Below are 12,814 nucleotides of genomic sequence, written 5' to 3' on the forward strand. Positions count from 1 at the left end.
CTGTCTCAAAAAGCCACTAAGTGAGTACACAAATGTATGTGTGTGTGTGTGCACCACGTGCATGGCTGGTGCCTATGGAGGTCAGAGAAGGTGCTGGATCCTCTGCAAGAGTAGCCCGTGCTCTTAATGACTGAGCCATCTCTTCAGCACTGAAAAGTTAATTTTCAGTGGGGGGAAGGGAGCAGTAAAATTATATAAACTCATCAATTAAATATGTTCAATGTCCTCACCACTGCCTAGCACTTAAAGAGAGCAGGGCCTAGCAGGATCTTAGGCTGGCAGGAGGCTCAACCCTCCACCTGTCTTGTGAATAACCATTAGACCCGTTAAGGAGCATCAATCCCTTAAAGAGAAGATGGTCCACAGCTACAAATGACTTTAGTTCCTTAATCAGGAGCATCCTAAGAGCAATCACGCTCAGTACAGGGCCCAGCTGGGCAAACGGCATCCTGCCCTGAAACCAATGGAGTGGCTGAGCTGTTTCGGCCAGCTTTCGACTTCCCCAAACCTCAGCTACATCGTTTCCCCTATAACAAGGTACACTTTACCTGCTGTCACGGGACAGCCTGTGTGTGTGTGTGGGGGGGGGGTCTAATTCAAGAGAGGGGTTGTGACGACTGTATTCTGGGTTCAGGATGTGGCTCAGTGGTAGGGACTTGCCTAGTGTGTTGAGACCTTCTATCCCAGCAAGACATGGAAGGAGGCTTGGTGACTGAGTTCAGTGTTTGTAGATACTGAAAAACATGAAGTTCAAGGCCATCTTCCTCAGATACATTTAGCAAGTTTGAGGCTAATCTAGGCTATCAGACCCTGTCTCAACAATAAAAATGGAAAAGAAAATTTGTTTTAATATTAATGTGTGGAGCCTTCCTTGAACCAGGCATGTAACCCCAGTACTTGGTAGGCACAAACAGGAGGATCCTGCCTCCAAAAATCAGAAAGTGGAATCTTTCCTTATTGTAGGCAAGTCACTGGCCAACTGACTTTTCATATATCCTAGATAGCTAAGATGGCTGCACAAGTCTCTGCAGTGACTATTCTATCGATCAACAAATCAATCCACATGCCCAAGTGAACAAAGTTGCTCCTGAGACTGACCACACAGCAGGCTGCCCTGACTGCTAACACACACGTGCATTTTAAACCTTGAGGTTGAATGTCAGCGTGCAGCACAGGTGAATTTGGGAGTACTGAACATGGAGACCCTAGCAGTCACAGGAAGAGAATGCACACATGGCTGAGCCTTAACAACCCTAACTGAGGGCTCAGACCAAACCAGCAGTCAGGAGCTGCCCTCACCTGACAGTGGGAAGTGGGAGATAATGCTGAACTGGCTAAGAAAAACAGAGAAACACAATAATTAAACACCCAGAACCACCTCTTGACAACCAGAGTCTCTGAAACTGTAGTCAATTCTCTTATTTATCTCCCACATGTGCAAAGTCAAAATATCACTTTGAGGCACTCCAGGTTGTGGGGGAGGAAGTCATGAGCCAAAGCAAAACTAGAGACATCATCAGCAAGAGGGTATGTGATAGAACAGTCAAAGCCAACATTTTAGGATAAAATAATTGAGTCTGGCTTTTTATTCAGGGGGAAAATCCCACCTAAACCAAGACAACACAGCAAGAGCCTATTGCAGATGGGCGCTGCGATGACGTTCAGCTCAGTACACACCGGCCCTGAAAGCATGGCTAATGATCAGACAGTTTTAAAAATAATAAGGTAAAGAGCCTCTGTTTTGAATACCCAACCAGAGCAGACAGAAGTAAATCACACACGTGGATGAAGCAGCAGCCACAGGACACGCAGGGAAGGAAGGAGAAGGCTTTTGTGTCGATGCTATTGACAGCCACATCTGCTCTGGGCAGTAGTGGTCTAGCATTTTAGGTTTGCCAGGAAGGAGCGTCACGGATCCCAAGGCCCACCACCTGCCCCTTCTCCGAGGGCACCTACCTTACTGTAAGTCACTACTGATAAGTTGTTTGCGTGACTGCTGGGGGACAGATCTACAGAGTTCTGTGACAGTCTATCCTGATCTTGCTCGGTTTGGTCAGGAACAGGAGCCCATGTATTTTTGCTGATCGAGTCGAACTCGGAACCCCCAGGGTCTTTTAAGTTGTTTTCATCTGATTGTCGGTTCTTTTGGGGAGAGGCAAACGGGTTGAAGTTTCCTTCTACCTTGCGATGTGGCTGTGTGTTGAATTCCGTTTCAAAAGATGACAGTTGCTGCGTTACTCCTAACAGTCCACCCACCTCCACACTGAGAATCACCCAGATGACATCTGAAACAGAAAGCAGCTCATATCAATGCCAGGCATACCCGTGGCCCAGGGCAGTCACCACCGAAAACCCAAATACTATCCAAACCACCGAGAAAATGCAGCACCTCGGTGAAAGCTGCCAAGATGTGTGCACTTGCTTCTCGGCCTTCAATAATGTCAAGGGCAAGCACTGGCACAGTTCTGTGGTAGGACCCGCAAAGCTGTCTGGAGACCATTCCCCAGAGAGCCAGCAGAACAGAAGCTCCAGTCAGATGCTCTCTGTGGTTTCACTTCACAGTGCTTAACTCTGGAAACGTCAGGAAGGCAGAATTCTTAAGCTAAAAGTGCTTACTTATTGTTATGACTAGGCTCACAACTTACCTAAACTTACCCCACGTGGGGGGCAATTTAGAATGACCATATGCTGTCCAAAAAGAGAAGCTACAGCAAAATGCATTATAAATAATTAAATAAGGACGTCCATGTAAAGCAGTACTAACCAGACACAGGATATCATGCTTTCTGGCAAGTAGACTGAAGATTCAGAACACCCTAGTTGTTCAGGGTAACCCAATCCATCACCAGCGCTGTTCTTCTGTAGTGTAGGGAGGCGTGACTACACTAACTCTTTAATTTTTTTTTTAAAAAAAGATTTATTCATTTGATTTTGTATACATGAATATCTCTTTATATCCATCTGTGCACCATGTGTGCAGTGCAGTCAGAGGCCAGAAGAGGGTGCTAGATTCCCTGACCCTGGAGTTTTTAGACAGCAGTGAGCAGTGGTGCTGGAAATACAACCTGTCTCCTCTTCCAGTAGCCAGTGCTCTTAACCGTATGGCACATCTCCAGCCTAAGTTCTTTTTAGAAAAGATGTGCAGGGGCTGGAGAGATGGCTCAGCGGTTAAGAGCATTGCCTGCTCTTCCAAAGGTCCTGAGTTCAATTCCCAGCAACCACATGGTGGCTCACAACCATCTGAAATGAGATCTGACGCCCTCTTCTGGTTGCAGGCAGACAGACAGAATATTGGATACATAATAAATAAATATTAAAAAAAAAAAAAAAAGAAAAAGAAAAGATGTGCAGGCCGCACATAGTAGTAGACGCCTTCCTTTCTTCACAGGCCAGGGAAAACCTGGACCTAAATAGAGCAATACCAAAAGATACCAGGTCGTAATTTCTGATTTTTTTATTATTAAAGCTAAGGAGTCAAGTAGAAAGTAAAGGAGCCGTTCCTTCTGATGCTGAGAACAAACGTGAAAAGGCACACTGCTCCTACACGGCTGCTGAGAGGTTAGGAGGGCAATCCCACGCCACAGTTCAGCTATGCGTAACACAGACCTGAAAGGACAGAGGGGTACTTTCTCACTGGGGCCCCATGAGAAGAACACCTTACAGTGCCACAGTGCCATACTGCCAGAGCCACTTAGTTTCATGGTTTAGGAGCTGTACTGAAAAGTGGCCAGCTCAGAGCTGGGCAAAGGAAGCAGAGCTGCAGTGACACCTGCTGTTCAAGCCTGGAACTGGCAATTTCTTTGCTTTATCTTTAAAAACCATGTGATAAAAGCTAACATAATTATGAGCAACAAGTACTTCAGTACTAGATATTAATATACATGAGACCACAGTGTTACACATCAATGACTTACTACATGAGCAAGAGACACATCTGCTTGCACTGGATACGCCCTTCAGAAAGGAAGAGTTTAATCTTCTATCCCAGTTAAGGATAGACTAGAGAACAGTGGTTCCCAACCTTCCTAATGCTGCAACCCTATAATACAGTTCTTCAATTTGGGAGGGTGAAGGAGGTGGACTACTGTTTGAAGCTAGTCTTGGCTAGGTAGTAAGAACCAGGGTAGCCAAGATGAAGTCAAATTGAAGAAGGAAGACCTGGAGAGTTGAAGGCCTGGTGGGTAACAGTGCTTTCTGATCTTCTAAGAATAAAGTTTAGATGCCAACACCCATGCCAAGCAGCAGTGAGACCAGCTGTAGGAATCTGACACCCTCTTCTGGCTGCCATGAATGCATACTAACACACATGTGAATTTTCTTCATCTAAACTTCTAGGCAGGCGGGGTGGTGTGCACTTACAATACCAGCACTCAGGGAGGATGAGGCAGGTGGTGGCTACAAGTTCAAGGTCAGCCTAAGCTATCACATAAGGTACCAAAATCCCAGAAATACACAGCAAGAGCCTGTCTCAAAACAGAGCAGCAGGAGTCTACCTTGAGAACACAAGCTAGGCACCAAGGGACAACTTAGCCAGCAAGGCACTTGTACTGCAGACCTGAGTTCCAGCTATAGAACCTGTGTGAAAAGCTCGTCTTGTAAGCCAGTGCTGGGAGGGGGAGACAGGCAAACCCCGTGTTGTCTTTTATCTAAATTGTTTTATTTACCAATAAAGACTTGGGAGTCAGTTGTTGCAGTGAAAACCTGCTAGGTCAGAAAAAAAGGAGAAGCCAACTAGCCTACCTTTTGGGCCAGAAATCCAGCAAGAAAAGCATCTCCCCTTCCACCCCAAACCAAAAAGGCCTGCAAATCTCTAAGTTTCTCCCTATCTCTCTCTCTCTCCCAGGTCCTCAGTACTCTCTATGGCTAATTCTTGACAAGAGGCTGGCTCCGCCCCCATCCAAGGTTAATTGCATTAACACCGTCTTGGAGTTTCATGGTGCCATCAAATATCCCGGGGGTCACTGGCTAGTCAGCCTAACTTGGTTGCTGAGTACCAGGCCAGTGGGAGAACTTGTCTAAAAAGTAATGTGGAAGGGATGGAGAAACAGTTTAGCTGTCAAGACTGCATAAGGTTCTTCCAGAGGACCCGAGTTCCCAACACCCAAGCCAGGCGACTCACAAGGACTGCACTCCAGTTGCAAGTGATCCTATGTCCTGTTCTGTCTCCACAGACACACAACATACATTCACTCATTTCCTGCCACAGACACACTCTTAAAAACCTACGGTGGAAAGCAGTGAAAAAGCCACCCAACATGAGACTTCTGGCCTCTATACACATACACACACACACACACACACACACACACACACACTAAATAAACCATAGGCAAAAAAACTCCTAGCTATAAATTCACATTTCAAAATACAACTATGTTTAATGATAATATAAGAAATCAAGCTGTACTGTGTATCAAGAGCCAAATGTTTACAACTAGTATAAAGCACACAGATAAAAAATGACATTTTATTGATCTTTTCAGACAGCATTATGAGAGGCACTTATATTTAACTCATGATAAAATGGCTTAAATTTTTTCTTTTAAATGTGCACAGTGTTTTGCCTGCATGTCTTTGTGAGGGTGTGAGATCCTCTGGAACTGGAGTTAACAGACAGTTGTGAGCTGCCATGTGGGTGATGGGAATTGAACCAGGGTCCTCTGGAAGAGAGCCACTGCTCTCAACCACGGAGACATCTCTCTAGTCCCAGGGCTTAACTTTTTAATTGCCATTTTATACACAATTAAGAAAAGTCGGTTTCAAATTTCCAACTGAATTTCTCAAGAGTGAAGGGGCACACCTAGAGAATCTTGGTATCTTACAGAATTTTCAGCAAAAAGCAATTTAAAATAAAATACTCAAGGGGCTAGAGAGATGGCTCAGAGGTGAAGAACACTGGTTGCTCTTCCGAGGTCTTGAGTTTAATTCTCAGTAGCCACAAGGTAGCTCACAACCATCTCTAATAGGATCTAATTCCTTCTTCGGGTATGCATGAAGACAGAGCACTCAGAGACATAAAACAAATATTTAAATAAAAAGAATGCTGGCTGCTTTTCAGAAGACAGGGGTTCAAATTCCAGTACCTGCATGGTGACTAAGTCAAGGCAATCCGATGCTCTCCTCTGGTCTCTGTCAGCACTGCATGCAGGTAGTTCACACACATTCAGGACACAAACTACACACAAAACAGTAACTCTTAAAAATAAAATAAGGCCATACTGGTCTACAAGAGTTAGTTCCAGAACAACTAAGACTGTTACACATAGAAACCCTGTCTCGTAAATAAATAAATATAGAATGAAATAAAAACCTACATGGCAAGCATGAAGACCTGAGTTTGGACTCGGTACCCATGTAAAAGCTGTGTGGGGTGCAGAAGGTAGGGACAGGTAAGTCACTGGGGCTGCTGGCTGACTTGGTAAGTTCCAGAGTCAATGAAAGATTCTCTATCTAAAAACAAAATGGGCTAGGAGAAGTGGTATATGGCTTCACCTAATTCCAGGATTCCAAAGGCAGAGGCAAGAAGACCTCTGTGACTTCTAGGTCAACTTGGGATACACAGTGAGAGACCCTGCCTCAAAATATCAAATCATGCTGGGTGGGTAACCCTAGCAGTTGGCAGAGGCAGGTGGATCTCTTTGAGTTCAAGGCCAGCCTGGTCTACAGAGTGAGTTTCAGAACAGCCAGGACAATTATATAGAAACCTTGTCTGGGGGGGGGACCCCAAACAACAACAATAACAAAAAACCCAACAAACCAACAAAATCTCATAGGAAACACAACAGAATAAAACACTTGAAATAGACCTCTGTCCATGAAGGCATGTACACCCACCCATGCACTCACACCATAAAGGCAGAGAGAGAGAACCCAAATTATCCCTCTGGTTCACACATTTCTTTTTTCTTCCTTTCTTTCGTTCTTTTCTTTTTTTGATTTTTTTTTTTTCGAGACAGGGTTTCTCTGTGGTTTTTTTTGGAGCCTGTCCTGGAACTAGCTCTTGTAGACCAGGCTGGTCTCGAACTCAGAGATCTGCCTGCCTCTGCCTCCCAAGTGCTGGGATTAAAGGCGTGCGCCACCACCGCCCAGCTCTTTTCTTTTTGAGACAAGGTTTCTCTGTCTGTCCTGAAACTAGCGCTGTAGACTAGGCTGGCCTTGAGCTCAGAGATCCAGCAGCCTGGTTCCTAAATGCCGGATTAAAGGGTATGGCACCACGGTCCAGCGGTCCAGATTTCTGGCATGGAGGGTCTGACTTCTACAGAGCCCCCAAGAGTGTTCTGAATAGTTAGAAGCAAGATGGTTGATGTGAGCCCTGCCTGCCTCAGACCTGATGAAGGCTGAAGATGAGGGCGGCAAGGCGGGGGGCTTGAGCTGGCCTTGGGAAGGCTTTTGCTCCCCAGGGACTTCACAGAACAGTGCTGGCCATGCCCACCCTTCTCCCTCTTCAAAGAGAACAAGGAAAACTGTTCTCAATCCACATCACAGTCCTAGCTGGACTAAGGCAAGAACACAATAAACAAAGCAGTAACTCCACCTCCTACCATTCTCTCTCCAAAGAGAACCACATGCCCTCCTAAGGCACCAAAGTCATTGCCAGACTCAGAGGGAAAGACAACAGTGATGCAGGTCCTTAGAACAGTCCTTTCTTCCCATTCTTACTCCATTGGCTTATCCAATTCCATCACTGGACCATTTTTCCAGCTCAGCACTGAGCAGAGACTTGGGGGGCCTGCTCAGTACTGATGTGCTGCAGGTCTGAGCCATCTGACTGGACCTCTTCTAAAAAGGCTCCACTGCTCACCCACTCCCATCTGCCCCTCCTGGACAGAAAACCAATGCACTGACACACACATCTCGGCTAAGAACGGTCATTAACTCTCCTCTCCTCCAGAGGGCACAAAGAACATGCTCTCCAACTAATCATACCATCTTGACACACCAAAACCCCACTCACATCAAACCCAACTTGTTCCAGCTCACCAAACCAACTATTCCACTTTAGTCTGGAACTGAAGTGCGTCTCCCTGTCACTCTCAAACCATTTGTTAGTGATGTTTGACAGCCAGGCAGTGGTAGCACACATCTTTAATCCCAGCACTTGGGAGGCAGAGGCAGGCGGATCTCTGTGAGTTCGAGGTCAGCCTGGTCTACAAATCAAGTTCCAGGACAGCCAGGGCTGTTATACAGAAAAACCTTGGGGAAAACAAAACAAAAAAACCCACAAACAAATGATATTTGTTTAGCTGAGCCCTTTCTGCCCAGTCTAACTTACATGGTTACCATTTCATAATATCCACTGATTTTCTTCCCGCCTGCTTCCCCACTGGTGGCCATACCACTGTGCCAGTCTGCTAAATTGATGAAGCAACGAGGCCCTGACATCACCGTGGGGCCACAGCTTGTCCTGTTCATTTTGGTGCTGTGTATACCTGCAGATGTATACTGAGCATACATCATTGTACAGAATTCACATCCTGCCATTGACTTCCCAAGAATGTCAGAGTGGGAGCAGCACACACAGATCAAAGCCTTTCCCCCACCTTTTTTCAAGACAGGGTTTCTCTGTGTAACATTCCTGCAGTCCTAGAACTTGTACAGCAGGCTGGCCTCAAACTCACTGAGATCCATCAGCCTCCCACGCGCTGGGATTAAAGGCAAGTGTTGCCACCACCCAGCCTTGTGTACACTGGACGCCCTCCTGTGTCTCTTCATAATTACAGAGCTCCTCTAAACAAGACATCTGCTCTGTTTAGGTACTTGGCCCACTTTTAAAAGGGGCTGTTCATCTTCTTATCATTTAAGAGATTAGGAGGTATAAATAACAATGTTTTATCAAACCCACCCTTTACAATGACTTTCTGTCCATCTTTCCAGGACAAAGCCTAGCAGAGCCTGTGAAGGTCGTTGAAGCACCTTCTGATAATCTGCTGGCCTACCTCTATTCAGGTCTGTTGTGATGGAAATCAAGAGGACAGAGCCAGTGAAGTGAAAAAGAAAAGGACCATTTCAAAGGACCTCATCAGTGCTGTCCTTCCCTGGATTACTGGTGTGTGTGTATGCTGTGTGTTTCTTCTAACGGGTACTACACTGTCCTGATGACTCCAGCTTTATCTTAGAGTTTGAGTGTCACTCCTATAACATTTTCCTGATGTAGGATTCCCCTCTGTATGCTGTGAATACCATTGGTTAATAGAGAAGCTGTTTTGGGCCTATGATAGGGTAGGGTAGAGCAGAGCTAGGCGGGGAAAACTAAACTGAATGCTGGGAGGAAGAAGGTGGAGTGAGTGAAAAGCCATGTGGCCCTGCAGGAACATTACCCGGTAAGCCACGGCCTCGTAGCGATATACAGATTAATATAAATGGGTTAAGTTAATAATATGAGTGAGCCAATAAGAAGCTACAGCTAATGGGTCAAGCAGTGATTTAATTAATCTAGTTTCTGTGTGGTTATTTCAGGTCTGAACTGCCGGGAGGTGGGGGAAACAAACTAGCAGTCTCTTGCAACATTTTCCTTCCCCTTTGGGGACTTGTTTGGGGCTGCCCATGCTTCCTAGGACTGTGTTTGGTATCTGACATTAACTGTGGAATTTCCCAGTCTTTACTGATTCTATTTCTTTCTTTGTTTTTTTAAAGTTGTTGTTTTGTTTTTTGTTTTATGAGACAGGGCTTCTCTGTGTAGCCCTGGCTGTCCTGGAACTTGTTCTGTAGACCAGTGTGGCCAAAAGAATCACCTGCCTCTGCCTCCCAAGTAACTAGATTAAAGGTATATACTACCCCCACCTAGCTTCTGTTTCTTTTCCACCTGTGACTGGCACATAGTCCCTTTCTGGTTTTGCTTTTAAAGATGTATTATTAGAGGGGTTGTGGTGACACAAGTGAAACTGATTTGTCCTTCTGTGCTCTCCATCCGAAAACTTGAGCCGAAAGGATACAGATATGGCGGCCTTCAGAATGGGAAAGTTAACAACCATGCCTGCAGGTCTGGGGTGTGTGTGTGTGTGTGTGTGTGTGTGTGTGTGTACACCTCTGGTCAAAGAAGAGAAACCCAAAAAGCAGCTAGTGAGGCTAGGAACAGATCCCCACATATACAACACCTCTCTATTCTAAATATGCTGAAGAACAATCTAGTTATTTACAATGTACCAAATTGCAAACAAGGGTGAAAAGTAACATAACAAATGGGCAGCTGACAAAGCATGACTTGAAATTTTTTGGTGTTATAGAATATTATTTTAAGGGCTAGAGAGATGGCTCAGAGGTTAAGAGCGCTGGCTGTTCTTCCAGAGGTCCTGAGTTCAATTGCAGCAACTATATGGTGGCTCACAACCATCTATAATGAGATTTGGTGCCCTCTTCTGGCTGGCAAGGATACATGCAGGCAGAACATTGTATACATAATAAATCTTTTTTAAAAATTATTATTTTTAAGATGTATTACTATTGTTTATGCTCTGGAACATTTGTTTAATGAAACAAAGATGTGTCTGATTAAATAAATTCACCTATGGACAGGAGGTTGCGTCAGCAACTAGCTGACAGGAAGTGGTAGAGAAGGGTTTTTAAGGGGTGTTGGGGTGGGTGGGGTGAGGAGAAACACAAGGGCTTCTGGACAAATGGAGGAAAGGAGCTGAGCTACTTGCTTGTTATCCAGCCTTTCTGAGGAGCAGAATTCCACCTCAACTTTTGAGATTAGAGCTTGTTTTTCGTTTGTTTTTCGAGACAGGGTTTCTCTGTAGCCTGTCCTGGAACTAGCTCTTGTAGACCAGGCTGGCCTCAAACTCACAGAGATCCGCCTACCTCTGCCTCCCGAGTACTGGGATTAAAGGTGTGCGCCACCAATGCCTGGCTGAGGTCTAGAGTTCTTTGGGGGACAGATTTAGATAAGTTCCCTTAGTAGAGCTAAAGGGTTGGTGCCTGAGGAAACAGAATTCCCTCAACCGCTGCAGGTAGCCACTGATTCCAACAGTGGTGGATTAAAGGCAGCAACAATTTAAAAAAAAGAGGACAACAGCTTGGTCTGGGGCCACAGAGGAATTCAACTAGAGGCCTCTGAACAAGGTAACAGGAACATTTCTAATGCGGGAATTACACAACACATTTTTATATAACCTGTGAGTCAAACAGGAAGCCTCTAGGGAAATTTGAGAATACTTCTGACTTGAATAAGAATGAAAACCCAGTATTTTGAAAGTTGTAGGATGTATCTAACACAGCACTCAGAGGGAACAGTACTAAACAACTACATTATACAGACTTCTCGATTCCAAGACTTACACTTTCTAGAAACTAGCAATGAACAAAATAAACCAAGTAGGAAAATGAAGAGTATAAACACATTAAACTACTTGAGCCACACCCTTGTAATTCAAATACCTTGGAGCATCAGTATTAAAAGTTAGTCTTGATTCACAGTGAATTCAAGGCCAACCAGGTTACATATATAAAACCCTATCTGGGGGGCTGGAGAGATGGCTCAGTGGTTAAGAGCACTGGCTGCTCTTCCAGAGGTCCTGAGTTCGATTCCCAGCATCCACATGGTGGCTCACAACCATCTGTAATGAGATCTGGCGCCCTCCTCTGGTGTGCGGGCATACGTGAAGGCAGAATGTTATATACATAATAAATAAATATTTAAAAAAAAACCCTATCTGAAAATAAAATCAACAGAGACATCTACAAAACTGAAAACAATATGGAAAAATGAACAAAACCAGTTGCTGACTTTGATAAGGCCAATAAAATCGACAAGCTTATCAAGAGAAGGTTAAGAAGGGAAACTGACAGTACCAAGGCTGAAGGGCAGCAGGACCGCACACAGACATGTAGCTGAGAGGACTAGTGCCTGCAGACCACCAGTCACACAAAACGAATGACATCATCTAGGAAAATAAATTCAACCGACAAATGAAAACCTAAAAAACTCCAGGCCAAATTGTTTAATTTGCAAGTTCTGTAGAAGAAAAATATTAAGAGCTCTATAAATTTTCTTTGAAATCATATTATTAACTATGTTATTACATTTACCTATTTGTGTGTGTGCATGTATGGACGCATGTGCCATACCATCCACGTGAGAATCAGATAACTCACAAAAAGTGGATTCTTCCTCCACTGTGAGTCCTGCTGGCTGAATCAGATCCTTGGGCTTGGTGGCAAGCACCTTTATCTGCAGAGCCATCTTGCCAGCCCAAGGTCCCTAAATCAAAAACTGGGATGGCAAGCTGGAGAGGTGGCTCCACAGTTAAGAACACTAGCTGCTCTTCAAGAGGACCCAGGTTCAGTTCCCAGCAACCATACGTCAGCTCACAACTGTCTGTAACTCCAGTTCCAGGGAATTGGACACCTTCATACCAATGCATACAAGATAGATAGATAGATAGATAGACAGACAGACAGACAGACAGACAGACAGAAAAAACTGGGACAGCTAGCCATGGTGGCACACACATTTAATCCCAGCACTTGGGAATCAGGTGAATCTGTATCAGTTTGAGGTCAGTCCAGTCTACATACTGAGTTCCAGTCCAGCCAAAAATAAACCCCCAAACCCAAAACCAATAATTGGTACAGGTGTGTGAATCTTCTGAGAAGCATCCGTTTAGGGCCTATCCTGGGACTCTCAGGCCTCCTACCCCACCACACACTGCAGCCCACAAGGTATGAGGCTTAGCAGCCATTCTTTTCCCATGCCTGGACACTTTATCCAGTCACAGTTCCTGTGGAGGCTCTAAGTATTCTGTGGGTGCTATGTTCCACCATCCTGTATTCCCAAGACCCACAACAGACAGTGGTGGACCTGCTTCTTCTCTAGGAG

General features: G+C 45.0%; 1 protein-coding gene across 4 annotated transcripts in view; it reads right to left on the minus strand.

Annotated features, from left to right (window-relative positions):
• Positions 1-12,814, minus strand: part of Ilrun (inflammation and lipid regulator with UBA-like and NBR1-like domains) — a 66,871-nt gene that overhangs the window by 17,430 nt on the left and 36,627 nt on the right. The window contains exon 4 of one of the 4 annotated variants that reach the window (XM_041634546.1): positions 2,182-2,285. The exons of 1 other annotated variant lie outside the window; for it this stretch is intronic. In XM_041634546.1, the coding sequence (XP_041490480.1) occupies positions 2,182-2,285 (104 nt within the window). Of the gene's footprint in view, positions 1-1,543; positions 2,286-12,814 lie in introns of those variants that run through there. 2 more of the 4 variants (XM_041634545.1, XM_041634542.1) reach the window with 2 other exon arrangements.

The sequence above is a fragment of the Microtus oregoni genome, unplaced genomic scaffold, assembly GCF_018167655.1.
Source record: "Microtus oregoni isolate MIOR12 unplaced genomic scaffold, Mior012 000046F_ref0000063, whole genome shotgun sequence".
NCBI classification, from domain to species: domain Eukaryota; kingdom Metazoa; phylum Chordata; class Mammalia; order Rodentia; family Cricetidae; genus Microtus; species Microtus oregoni.